This window comes from Phalacrocorax aristotelis, chromosome 9, assembly GCF_949628215.1.
Source record: "Phalacrocorax aristotelis chromosome 9, bGulAri2.1, whole genome shotgun sequence".
Lineage (NCBI taxonomy): Eukaryota > Metazoa > Chordata > Aves > Suliformes > Phalacrocoracidae > Phalacrocorax > Phalacrocorax aristotelis.
The window spans coordinates 29,178,632-29,192,917 of record NC_134284.1 but is presented as its reverse complement, the minus strand read 5'-3'; the positions used below and the strand labels follow the sequence as shown (position 1 = coordinate 29,192,917).

Genomic DNA, 14,286 nt, shown 5'->3' with positions numbered 1-14,286 from the left:
TAAGATCATTCAACAGGAACTGTTCCCACTACATATGTTTAGTGCCTATCACAATGGGTCGCCAAACGTCATGTTGTCTCTCCTGTAATGTAAACATTAAGAAGTTAATCATTGTCATGGACAGATTTTTTTTCTCTTTTAGTGGCATATGTGAAGTTAGTTTGCTTATTTTGGAGATAGGTCTCCAACATTTTCAGTAATCTGCCTGCGCGGCATGTTACCAGTCTCAAAAATCTCTAATACAAGGTATGAACCATTTTTACTGAGGTGGTTTTGGTGTGACTTTACAGTTCTTGGCAACTTTGGCTTTGTCTGTCCAAGCAAAAGTTTTCTGTGGATAAACATGGGAGATGACATACGGTAGTGCCTTTGATTCAGTTGTTCTTTAAATTATTAAATACTTAAATAAGGCAAATAAGATAGGAGAAGCTTGGGTAAAGATTGTTTCTGCTTCAGTCACATGTGGTCTGTCCAGAGCTCATTACAAGAAGTCATTTAAATCAGTGCAAATCCAACGTAAATTTTGATTTGTTGAATGGTCTGAACTCCCAACAGAGTAACTACAGGAAATCTGTTACTGTAAACCTGCGTGTTGAGGATTTATTTTAGACACCCTTGCGTGATGTTGCAAAACAATTATTACATAGATTTAAAGGAAGCATTCAAAGAGGTTTTGTGAGTGTTCTTGCACCTGTTACACTAAAACATTTTCAGTTTACTCTTCAGAATAAAACTTGTGGTAACATCTGAGAAGTAGAAACCTTTACTTATGCGTGTTTAAAACATCTATGGAATAAAGTAGGTGTTTCAGAAGCTATCAGTTAACCCTTTTATACATAAAACAAGCAAACTCCTCTGTGCAGCTGCTGGACTTTAGCACTGGTTCCTTGAAAGGAGACAATTAAGTGCCCAAATAAGCCTTAGCCTTTCTCCTCAGATAGCCAGCTATGACATAGTGCATCTATATTATGAGAAACAGTGAATAATTGCTTAACATTCACCATCTCCATGTCATTCATTATTTTATAGACTTCTGCCATGTCAGCCCTTAGAGTGGCACTGTACCTAGGTTACCTTTAGCTGCATGGCATGTCCTGCTGTACCACTATCCCTTTCTTTTCCTCATCTCAAACCCCAGTAGCACTGGAAAGGTCTTCTTTCTAACTGTGGCACCACAGCTCTAAATCACTTCCATAATTTATAAACAGATCCTGTTCTTTGGGAGGGTCCTTGGAGGTGATCCTTGAGGAACGGCCTACATCTGCCTCTCTAAAATTATGTTTAAGTACTTATTCCGTCTATTTGAAAAAGCTGCATCTACAGAGAAACTCTTGTGAGTCTCCGCAGGGCTGTACACAACAGTAGAGATCACAGCCAAACTGGAGGGGTTTGGTTTGTTTGAGTTGGGGTTTTTTTGAAGGTGTCAGTGTAACAGTGAGCTGAGTAGTGGTAAGTGTGGAGACGCATTTACCTGACATATGAGTTGGTTTAAGAGCTTCTCAGGTGGCAGACTGTGCATGGGTGCTGCCCTCAGGAAGAAGAGGGAGGAAGGCATTGAAGCTGCCCCAAAGAAGAGTCAAGGGAAACTGCCAGGTGACTTGTTTCAGAGCATGTCTAAGGTCTGTCACATGTGGAGCACACTCTGTATCACTGTAAGATCAGTGCCAGTGAATGTTTCTTCCTGCATCATTAGCATAGCATGGCCTTTGTATTTTCTTTATTGGCTAGCCTGGGCTAAGTCTTAGGCAAGTTTCTCTAGTAAGCAAAGTTACACTTTGCATAAGTATCCTGCCAGCAATTTGACCATGTTGTTTAGATATTATATTGTCTGAAGTAGCAGAGGAAAGCAGAAGACAGAGATATCCCTGGTGCAGTGATTCTTAAGGCATTTTAGCCAGAGACAGAGAAAGTGTAGGCGGGAAAAAGCATGGTATTTTGACTTAAGGTTGCAGACAAGTCCAACTTATCCCTAACAGACGGTGTGAGCAGGCTCCTGCCTGTAATTATGGCAATGAGCAGGTGCAGGAAAAATCTTAGAAGAATGATTTCAGGGATGAAAGGATGACAGAGAATGTAGAGACCAAGTATGGTTGGCATCATAAATGGCGCTCCACTGGTAGGAGTCAATCTGCTGAACTTGCATCCACTGTCAACACTTGTCTAGCAGAGAGCTCTTTGCAGTGCATGGTTGTCCTGGAATCACTTGAACCAAAAGAGATCAAGTTCTCCTTGTGCAGACTGTCAAGCTGGTAGCATACCATTGTAATTCTAAGTTGTCAATGCCATTATCAAGTCAGTCTTACAGACAAGATGTGCAGAACTTGTGGCACACTATTGTACATTCAAATAGTATAGAAATGGCTATTTGTGCTTGCTTTTCGGAGTGGGGGAAAGTAAACACTTTCGGAATGTGTTTACTTTGGATGCCTTCTTGAGGGATCGTCTTTTGACACCCTTCAGCTGCCTTTGTCAAAGGCTTGGAAGAGTATTACAGGGAAGCATTGCTCTACACTTCCTCTGTTTTTAGATTTTCCTTTTGCTGTTAGAGACAGGCAAGATGGACATCTCATCTGACCTGGTACGGTTTTCTTATGCAATTTGTGCTTATGTAAGTAATCTGTCTTCTGTGTAATATGAAACGAAGTTGTCTTACATGCTGCCTCTCCTGGAATACAGCTTTATTAATTTACACATACTATATGCACTAGTTCAGCATTGCAACATCACAGAACCTGATCACTGAGCACAGAACCGGAGTGTGATTGCTTTGTGATTAAAGATTTACCAAATCAAATATGTGTTATACAAGGTTGTTGCAGTATCAGAACTGCTATTCTTAACAGATAAAAACTAATATAAACACTTTTGAGATATTTGTCTTTATAAAACATCATGGGACACATTTCCTAGTTGAAGAATAATTTTTTAAAATCTTTCTTAAATGTAGTAATATACTCCCTTTCTCCTTTGCGTTGTCAGTGTTCAGATCTCCCAACCATCAGTTATACTTACTTCTCTCACTTATTGGGAGATACCTTTATTGTTCCTTATTAGATATTGGAGAATGGACTATTCTAAAATAATTAAAAAATACGTGTTTATTAAAATGAAGAGCATTAAGGGTTTGAGAGAGCTTTTGTATTTCACAAAGATACCTTTCTTTTTTTTGGGAGTGATGTTGACCATTGATACCTTTAATTATTTTCAACTATCTGTAACTGTGGTGATAGGAGGGCATTATCAAAGACCAGGATATACGGGATGGAACAGTTTAACAAGGAATCATGGCTACTTGGCTTTTAAAAGCATGAATCTTGATCACTTTCAGCAATTAATATTTTTGTCTTAAAGATAAGATAGAGGTATTACATACGGCTTGATATACTTGGTCAGAAACTGGTTAGAATTAATGTTCTGTAAAGTATGTAAAGCAGCATAAGAACCATTGGTAACTGTTTACATGCTATTAATAATTAGCAACCTTCATACTAGTCTGTTAGGAAAGAACCATGCATTGGGTACAATAGAAACTCAGCTCCATACGGTTGGGTTCAAATTACATTTGACTTGGACAATAGGGCATGAATGGGGCTCATTTGAGTTTCTGCCACTGTAAACAATGAGATGTTGGAATGTTTCATTTGTTTATTGATTTATTTATTTGGACAGGTGCAGGTTGATCATATGAAATAATTTTTTATTCAAATATAGGCAGAAAATAGCTTAACAAACATTGTCCAGTCAGAGTGTACGATGATAACCAACATCTTGAATGGACAGATTCAAATTAACTTAGCTTGTGGCTGGTTTTCAGTTTGGGTCTTAAACTAAACAAATCATGTTCTAGAGAAAGTGCTTTATGTGCTGTCCAGCCACTTAGAAAATATAGATTTTATTTTCTGACTCATTTCTTTTTAGGTACTAAGTTCCTTCTACTTTCTGTAAAAATAATGTGCACGTCTGTGAGGTATATTCTGTTAATGCTAATGGGGCTTATCCTTGAGAAGAGGTCATTCAAATCTGATGGATCCCATCTGGATGAGGACCATCCTCTAGGGTGTAATTTTCTTCAGCTATTTGAAACCTATTACGAAGTGCTCCAAAGCAGTCAGGTTCTATAATTTGCAAAATGATGGCAGGAGGGAAGAGCCAGGAAGATTGTTTCTGGGATCATACGTTAGGAAGTGGTATCACAGGACTGATAGCCTAAATTAATGTAGGGAGAGCCCTGAATAAGGCTTTTTTGTCTTCTCCATCAACTGGGCACCTGCATTTCTCCCAAGTGGACACTACAGAGAGATGATGGTAGCACATCTTACCGATTGAGACAGGAGAAGGTTGAAACTGGAGTATCAGTATGAAGGTACATGCAGAAGACATTATCCTTGGTCCACAGTTTCCCAACTCACTCATGTCAAACAGAAAATTGCACATCAACCTGCAAACGAGAAAATCCCATAAATACATGTCTTAAAGGTAGAAATAAACCTATAAAAGAATTGAGCAGACCTACATTTAATACCTTAAACTGCCTTACTGCACAACATAGCCTATGCCATTAAGTTCAAGTGTTGCAACTACGTGTTGTGTCAGAGTCCTTTCAAAGTTGTTCCTCTGTCTCTCACCGGGTGGAACGGATTGGATGTACACTGAGCTTGATAAACAACGGATTTAATATTTCAGTTCACACTGAGAATTTGCTGTCTGTGTTTCAACATTATATTGCATTTAAACAGTGACAGGGCTTCTCTTCTAATGCACGCATTTGATTCCTGTCAATGCAAACAGAAGGTATGTGCAGACACCAATGGAAGAGTAGACTAGAGTTTCTCTTGAGGTGAACAACTGTTTATAATTAGAGTTGGGGGAATGAAGGAAAATGCAGCTAGCAAGCAAACAGTCACTCTTCCAAAAAGCTTGGTAAACTCATAAAGCTCAAGAGCTTAATCTCTGAACCAGAGTGCTTGTTATCTAATCCCCACCAGCTGTTGTGTACTTGGTAGCCATGACATCTGTAATAGAGCTGAAGGGCCTGTCTATATTGGTTGGCACCTTTACCCACCAACTGAACTTGATTCTTCTTTCATTGCTCACATTTACCTGCTTTAAATCATTAACCAGTTGCTCAGGGTTTGATCATCCATTTAACCATACCGTATAATAGAGAGCTTGTGCTGCTTTTCACATTAAGCGTATTTTAGGTATGTAGGTTTTCAGCAGGTCTGTTTTTTGCCTTGCTAATAAGAGAAAGGTATCAACCAGAAGAATTTCCTCTGATTGCATGCTGATTCCTTATATAGACTTAAAACTCACCTAGAAGTGAAATCTCCTGAGTTGCATTTCAGCTGGAAAATACCGTCACACTTCTAATAAGCAGGGTAAAGAATTATATACATATCTGTTAACTGGTGTATATGAATTGATATAGGTGATTATAGAACATAAACTATAAATGTAAGTAACTGTGTACATGTTCATTATAACTGTGGAATAATGCTTGTTTTCAGGGATTGGTTTCAGCTGTGCTGAAGTGAGTGTTGTTCTTTTAAGATAGCAGAGGACAGAAATTGGCCCAACTTGAGAAAAGAATCCGTTTTAAGTCTCCCAGTTCTTGGGTGAGTGCTGTGACTTCAAGCCTACTGTTTGACAGTGTCACCACCACCACAAGCAGTGCAGAGTAACAGCTGTTGGGCCTTGTAAGGGGTTAGAGTAAAGGATGTCTTGTTCCTGGTTCACAAATGAATTTAGTTAGGAGGTAAGCGCTGAGCTGTCCTCCTAAGATAAGCCCATTTCTGGACACGGAAGAGGTTAGATCTATGGGTTATATTACTAGTTAAAACTTTGATGCTTATAGCTTCCTAGCACCTGAACGATTAGATTTGGCACCTGAAGCGAATACTGTGGCCAAAATTGGGCCCAAAGACTACCACAGTCTTAAGTTAGCTGTCAGCATAATATTGTGCATCTAAGAGTTTGAACTGTCCTAAGACAGTTCTCAGCATCTATAATACTTACTGTCAAAATCCAGAATAATGGTTCAATAAATAAAACCAGCAATACCAAGTTTTCAAAGAAATATGTGTTAAAATTTTGTTAAATTTCATTATAGTCAGTTTTCACTTGAAATTAATTTTACTGATGGTTTTGTGGTTTTTTTTCCCCCCAGAATGGCACTAAGAAGTTCTGGGATTTTATGAGGACGCATGACAGGTAACAGATGGAATCACGTCTTTTCCTTTTGTCTTTATGTTGGTTTTCATACTGTATTCTCTTCCATTGGTTAAATCTTCTTGATGTGGAGCCACTTCTTTCTCCTCCAACTTCCTCTTCAGTTCTCACTTCTTGTAATACTTGCAGATAGTTCTCTACTCTTTTAGACAGAAATAGCAGAAACTTTTAAATTCCCTCATGGTTTATCATGTTTTCAGTAATTTTAGTCTGTGCTTGGCTTTTCAGATATTTGGGACATGATGTATTTTACATTTTAATGATTACATAGAAGATGGAACTGAAAGTTTGGATTGTATGAAATTTTCATTTTTGAGTGTGAATATATCACCTGAAGGAAGGACATCACTCCCCACATACTTAACCCTTTTATTTGTGCCGTCAAATGGTCTAGTCCCAAGTATGTGACCATACTCTCTCACCTGTGAATATTCAATCCCAGGAACTGTGCTAATATAAAGAGTGTTAAAAAGCCATCTAAAGTTATGGCCATACTATTTAATTTTTCTCACTGGCGATTACTTGGTATAAGGTAGAGATTCTGTTTTATGTTTGAGAAAATCCTAGTATGCTAGCTTTTTTATTTTAATTCTCTCTGTCACTGCTATAAAAGGATGTTTTAGGCAAAGCCTACTTCAAGTAACTTTACAAATGCCTGATACCTTTCTGGCACTCCATTATGTACGCCAAAACCCACTCTTAAGCGCACCGGAAGAAATGGATGGTCAGGAACTTAGTTCTGTCTTTCCAATTGTATTTCTCCTATCAGGGAAGAAAAACAGTCGACTCCTGTCTTCAAAGATCATTTCATGCAAAATTATAACAAATAGGGTATATATGAAACAGACCCAGTCTCAGACTTATTAAATACTAAAATATTCATATGTCTTTAAAAATTATAAATATTTAATCTAGTCACTGAAAATTTGGGTACTAGAAGATAAAAATAAAAAGCAAGGGTAATAACGTTTCCCTAGAAAAAGCTTTTCTAAATCTATTAAACGTAAAAAATGTAGTGAAACACTAATGGCAAAAGAAATTGTGACATAAAACCAGAACCATGTTGAGAGATGCATTCTTCTTGTGCATGAAATAAGTAGGTAAAATCAATTGCATCTCTGGAAATTCTCTTCTGTTGGAACCCTCTAAATCCTTACAGTGAGTCTTTTTGTGTGTAGGTACCTGGGACAGACATAAAGTGATACAAGACTTTTTATAAAAATAAAGATTATAAAGTTAAAAGTTCCAGGAAGACTGGGAAAATATTAGATAGAATAAAAATGCCTGTCGTGCTTGAGAATGAGGACACAAAAGGGAGTGATATTTTGATGCTGAACTTCACACTTGCTTTTGGAATTTGCCTGGAAGACAGTTCTGTCTTTGCGCTTTGTCTCTCCATATGGGCATGTGCCTGGATTTATGATCGCAGATACAAAGGCTGAAATGGTAATTGATTGCTGGAAATTTGATACATGCGCTGTACTTTTAAGCAAGTGAATCCAGCCTCAAGTCACCATCCTGAGAACGTGACTTCCAGATGAATAATTTGTATTATTATTTTTGTTTAAACTTCAGGTTATCACTCTGTGACAATGTATGAATATATGCGACTGAGTGGGGTACATATGAAAGGATTAGTTTTCCATGAACTTCTTGAGAACAGTATTTCTGAAGGACTTTTGTGGGCATTTTTAAAATAGTTGAGAACATAACTGTATAAAAAGGCTACAGCCACATGTCATGCCAGTCATCTCTGGTCAGATAACATTTGTTAGCTTCAGATGTACAACAGCTGCCATCTTAACTTATTAGCGACTACTGTTGAACTGTAGAATGTCTTACGCTATTTCACAAGTAAATTCAATGCAGCTTCTGACACCAAACATAATAATGTGAACTTTATAGGAAATCCAGGGTTTTGCATAAATTCTATTTGTGAATATGAAGGCAGTTATTATCAGATAGATCAGTTAGGTTCAAAATTCCATATAATGCATTGAAACATTGAATCATTTTACTGTATTTTAATAGGACTGCTGTGATGCTAGTTATATGGAAAAGTCATGTTGTCTAGTTGCTGAAGAGTATAGAGGACTTCATACTTAGAGGGGCTTTTAGAGGTTCATTACTCTTAATGAAGGATAAAATTTTGAAGCAGAAGAGGGGTTTCCAGGACACATGTCATGTTGGTCAGTATTTCCTAGTGCATATGTCTTCAGGAAGATTGAAGGCATTTTCCATAATTAAGATCCCTTTTCTATAATTAAGACCCCTTTTTCAAAAGTACTCAGAATTTATTTTATTTCTGAAAATGCTGTTAAATGTTAAATACTCCAAACTTTTTAAAAAAGGCAGTTTACCTAAAGTGAACATACACATCGGAATGCCAGATCTGTAAAATACTCATGTGTATATATTATGTATTTACATATAATTGGTATGTATAATGAATCTAATGATACTGAATACACAAAAAAAATACTGTGCTGGTCATATAAAAATAGACTTTGAGCCTAACTCATGTCTTTATCTGTCATCCTCTTTCGTCAGCATAAGTAAACGTTTGCTTAAGACTGACTTCCTTGGTGTATGACATGAATGACACTGAACTGAGAGCTTGTGTGCTGGCTTCCTTTGGGGCCCTGGTGTTCTTTCTCATTTCATAAGCCCATGTTCAACTATTCAGAATATAGACTTAATACAGCAAAATATTAAGCAAGAGAGATTAAGTTATTTTTGTATACGTTTATCTTTTCCAACTGTTCAGATGAACAGCTGATTAAATTATACGAAGTTATACATGAGGACTGCAGTAGTCATTTAATTTGCCTTAAGTGTGAGTCATCTCCTTTTAAAATCTCACAATATATTGCAGTAGGACAGGATCATTTAACCATATGCAACTGGGGTGACACTAGCACAAGCTGAAATAGCAGATTTTTATTAGATATTCCTTTTTTCTTTCCCCCCTCCTCTTTTTTTTCTTCTTAGTTATTGCAGATCTGAGCTTGAATCTACAGTGTGTGGCTCCTGAGCTTTCTTAAGATCAAGGCTGTTCAGAACTAGGGTATGAGTCCTGGAGTCTCCTCTGCTTTATTTATTTGTAATTTCTGCTGAATGTATCACTGCTTGCTCTCAATCCTTCTGTGCCAGTTCAAGAAAAAAAAAACAAAAAAAACATTTTGCAGAATTATTACTGGCCACACAACAAACTGTTACCAAGGCAAACCTTCAAAACCTGTGTTGTCAAAAGTCAATTGACTGTCAATATAGACAAAAGCAGCAGCATTTCCTACCGTATTTAGATTTCAAGTGTAACAGAAGGAAGACCCGGGACACAAAGACATACCCATGATGAGTAGTTAAGTCCTGGAACATTCTGCTCAGACAGGTTGAGGAACCTAAATCAGACCTAATTTAGAAGTTAGTCCTATTTTGAGCAGGAGATTGGATCAGATGACCTCTAAAAGTCTCTTACAACCTGAAGGTTTCTGTGATTTTATAAGTAGATTAAATACTTAATAAATGTTACGGTTCCCATCTGACAACTGTCAAAAATTTGTAAACTCATCAAGAAATCTGTCAACTTATAAGCCATTTTCCTATAGGAAAACAATGCGTTTACTCTACCATTATTGTCCTGCAGGGTTACATTTAAGGTAGTCTTTCACTGAAACATGCAGATGAACATTATCAGAGTTCATTGCAAGGTTTTATTACACTGCTAGAAACAACAGTGATGACTACTAAAAACATATGAAGAAGAATAAAAATCCTAGATCATGTAATTATTTAACAAGTTTATTGAGGTGGAGCTCGTAAGTGTTACATGGTTCTGGCCTGTTGAGTTAGGCAGTGACAGACAGCAAAAGATGCTTTCTGCAGTTATTTTGTGCACTGTTTGCTTTTCTAATTAAGTTTACTTTTCCTGTGAATACTTAGCTGATGTGTTTGCTCGTTATAAATGTATCCTTATGAAAATCAAGCGGAGTGCAAGAGATGAAAATTTAAATGCAAGGTGTATTTCAAGATGCTTCTTAGACTTGGTCCTAACAGAACTAGTTAGCAATTTATGCTGGTGTGATTTGCAGGAGGAGGAGCTGTTAATTTTTTTTTAAAGTAACTGCTTTTAAAAATAAAAAACGTGATCAGGAGGACATTTTCCTTCTGCAAATTTATGGTGATTTTCTGTCAGAAATAGAAACGTGCCAAATACTACAAAGTAATCCTCGATGCCCGTAACAAAAAATTATTCTCTAAAACCAGACTCACGTTCCAGTTTCATTCTCCGTCATCCTAATTTTGCTATGTTTAGTACAGTAAGAGCCTGAAATGTAATACTTAAGTTTTACATTCATCTACTTCATAAAGCAATAGACCAAGTTCGTTTCAGGTTTCAGAAACTCCTCTAAAACATATTCAGGTCTTTTAAAAGACATAACTTGGGAACAGATGAAGGTCAGTGTACAGTCATGTGCTCACTTTTGTGCTTTGAGTAATAATGTTAGAGAACAGGAACATAACTGTACCTTTTGCTAGTTGACAAATAAAAGGACAGCTTTTAAATTGCGTTATGAATACATATAAAGCAAAATTATGGCTACTTCTCTATTTAAAAGTATGAAAAAATTACTGTAAAGTACACTGCAATTGAAAGAAAAACAATTTGAGGAGACTGAATTGCATGCAAGATTGTTATGTGAGTTCCTCTTAACCCGGAAAATGTCATGTGGCAAGGGAAAGGCATTGGGACCAAAAACCTTAAAACTGTGCATGTGCATTGTACCCTTGTTACGCTGTGTTTTTAACTACAAAACCATGTCACAGTGGCTCAGTAATAGTTCCTGTCTTAAAAATTCTTAATTGAAAAACCTTCAAGTCTCTTCTTATCTCTCTAAAAGGAAGAGGAAGTAGTATTCCTGCCTTATAAGATTGGCTTCTTTTAAGTAGAGAGATTAATCTATTTCACATTTAAAACAAATTAATTACTAATTTAATTTAACTGTTTGCTCAGAAAAGAGGCTTTATACTTTATCTATTACAGAGAAAACTGAAAAGCATATTTTTCCACCAGAAGGGAGTTTGCAGACTGAAGGAAACCAAGGCAATCTGTACCTTGGCATGTTGTCTCCTGCAGGTACCAGTGCTGGGGATAAACAGAAAGAGGTTCTCAAGGCAAGTTAAAAATGAACATAACTCAGAATGGCAAGATTAATATACTCAACAGGTCACTCTGTGCTCTGAAGTTACCTGGCTGAGAGCTGGTATCTGCGCGCCGCTGAAGTTGGGGAGTGCGGCTGCCCAGAGGAGTGAGGAATGCTGCCGCTGAACAGCTGCGCCGTGAGCCTGCCGCATCCCCGGCCCTGGCCACGAGAGCTGGCCAAGTGACGGGTCACTAGAGCCACGCGAGTGGCCTGGAGGAGCCGGGGTTGCTATTCTGGCTCAGTGGCTGTAGCAGGCAGCTATGGAGACAGGGTGGAAGTCATGTGCCCTGGCCACATTATAGGAGTGGATTAAATTCCTACTCCTATTTCATATGCCAGATCACTTGGGCTTTATGGAAACTTCATCCTGTATGTATTTTTCTGGTTTATGTCCTAGTGTATTATAAGACACCATGAAATTTAACTCAGATGCTTCCTTTGTGCAGGAATTATCACAGGGGCTTTAAAATGGGTAAAATAGAGCTTTTAAGCATCTTTATAGGTAAAAAAAGAAATCTTTCTTGGGTGGCATGTGCCTTCTATGTGCGATGATGTGCTGTTGTGCTGTAAACCTTGTCTGTTGTCTGTCTTTTTAACATCTCCTCCAGGGTGTCAATGGTGTGGAATTTTCATTATTATCTTAAGAGATAGTGCAGAAGATAATGCACTGTTTCAAATAAACTGGATGTAGTTCAACAAACAACAAAAATGATTAAAAGTTTAGGGAAATAATAGCTGACAGAAGGTAATGATGGCTGGGCATGTTCATGCAAAGGATAACACAACTGAGGAGAAAAATTAATACTTATCACAAAAATGGAAAGGGATGTTATAAAGCAGTTCGGAATCATTTTGGAATCAATGACAGAACAAGAAATATTGTCTAATGTGGAAAGTATTTTTTTAAATTAAACATTAAGAAACCATTTTTACCAATAGGCAATAAGATAATCTAGGAAGGCATGTTTTGTAACCACAGTCAGTGAAAACACTCAGGTCTAGAATAGATATCTGTCTATCAAGGGTGCTATCAGGAAAATAATATTTTTCCTGCTATTAGAAGGAAAAAATATAGTAGCCTATTAGTTCCCTTCAACCCAAGTAATTACATGATTTGTTTGCCTATGGTATTTGCCAATAAAATGCACTTAATGCTTGTGGGTTTTTGTTTTTGATTTCTGGGGTTTTTTTAAGCAAAGACTTGACAGATCCTCTGCTTATGTGCCAGGAATAATGCAGGCGTATTTACTGTCTTTTAAGATGTCTTATTATGTTGTTACATTAGGATCCGATCTAAATAAAATCATAGCAACGAGGCAAAAATAAATGTATTTGATCCTGTAAAGTTATCAGAGAAAAACATGAAATCAAAAGCCAAATTTTCAGAGTCACATTTCATCTGTTTAAATGTGTGATACAAAAGCACTATATAGCATATAAACTCTTCTCTGCTATATCACTGGAAGAGGGTAAAATGGCAATAAAATCTTTATTGAGGGCCTTGCTTCATGGGGAAGTTAAATGTTTGCCTAATTTGAATTATTTAATTCTAATTCTAATTTAAGAATTCATAAAATTCTTAAAACTAAGCAGGTACACAGGAGTTTTGGCTGATTACTCACAAATTTCTAAATACAGGTTTCTAGTGGCCGAATTAGAGGTATCTTGTTTTTACAACCTCAGGAATTTAATTTTTTAGTATTTGCAAAATCTGCAAACTAAGTGGGTATTTTTGTTCTCTTATAGTTACTGAAATCAAGAAGAGTCTTCTCTCTGCTTCCAGGTGGTTTTGAATTAAACCTGTTTTGTCTGAAGAGTGCCAGAGTTTTACATAGCCTAGAGACAGTAGCATGGTCATGACCTACATTTGGGATTGGTAAAAATAATCTTATGAAAGCTAGGAAATGTTCTGTAATCTGAGTGCCTGTATTTTTAGAATTTTATATGAAAATCTCTCTTGGAAAAGAGGAAACTATCAAAACCATTATTCTCAAAATGGGGAAATTAGGTAAATTGTGAATGACTGACTTTTTTAGTCTATGTTTCTCACTAATGGTGGTGAGACTATACATTTATTCCTGGTGAAAGATTGCGTTATTCACTTCATATTTGGGTTTTGGTAGGTAAGAAACAAAGGGTAGGCAGAACACGCAAGCTTTTTATTTTCTGAACTCTCCTTGAAACCTGAAATTGTTTTGAAACTTTGATTTTTTTCCATTTCAGAATGGAGTCATACTTATGCCTTTTAGATGGATTATTTATTGGCCTTATTATGTGATAACATTCATAAATGGCAATTTCACAAATAATTAGGAATTGTAACAAAAGCCCATCAGACTCTGACATCTGTTGCACATAATGCCCACGGAGCTTTATTTAACCAAATAAGTTAGAATAAAACCTGAATTTATTTATTAAGATATTTTGTTGAAAGAATCCCATTGAGATGCAATGTGTCATTTCCAAGGGTATCCTGGGATACAGGCCAAGATATGACACTTAAAGAATGTTATTGAGAGCAATGTGCTTTGATGTCTCATTTATTTTGCAGTTAAATTTACTTTCTATTTTTTTCTTTGTTATATGAAAACAGGGTGCTGGGAGGATTGTTTATTCCAAATAAGTTGTCCTGCATCATATTTTCTGGTTGGGTACAAATTACTACTTTACAAGTAGATAGCATTACATTTTAAAAGTGCATGAGTATGGATTTGTTAGCACTTCTTAATTCATTCTTCCACTGGTCTGACGATTAACCAAACATATGCTTCCTGCTTCATGGTGTCATGAACAACTTCCTACTGCAGTTCAGCTTACTGAAGCCAGTCTTCCTTTTGATTTTTTCCAAAGTAAT

The 14,286-nt window shown here is 36.8% G+C and overlaps 1 protein-coding gene across 3 annotated transcripts in view; it reads left to right on the top strand.

Annotated features, from left to right (window-relative positions):
• NUDT14 (nudix hydrolase 14) overlaps window positions 1-14,286 on the top strand; it is a 61,290-nt gene that overhangs the window by 22,386 nt on the left and 24,618 nt on the right. For 2 of the 3 annotated variants that reach the window (XM_075104099.1, XM_075104098.1), the window contains exon 2: window positions 6,167-6,210. In XM_075104099.1, the coding sequence (XP_074960200.1) occupies window positions 6,194-6,210 (17 nt within the window). In that variant the 5' untranslated portion in view covers window positions 6,167-6,193. Of the gene's footprint in view, window positions 1-227; window positions 247-6,166; window positions 6,211-14,286 lie in introns of those variants that run through there. The other variant, XM_075104100.1, reaches the window with a different exon arrangement.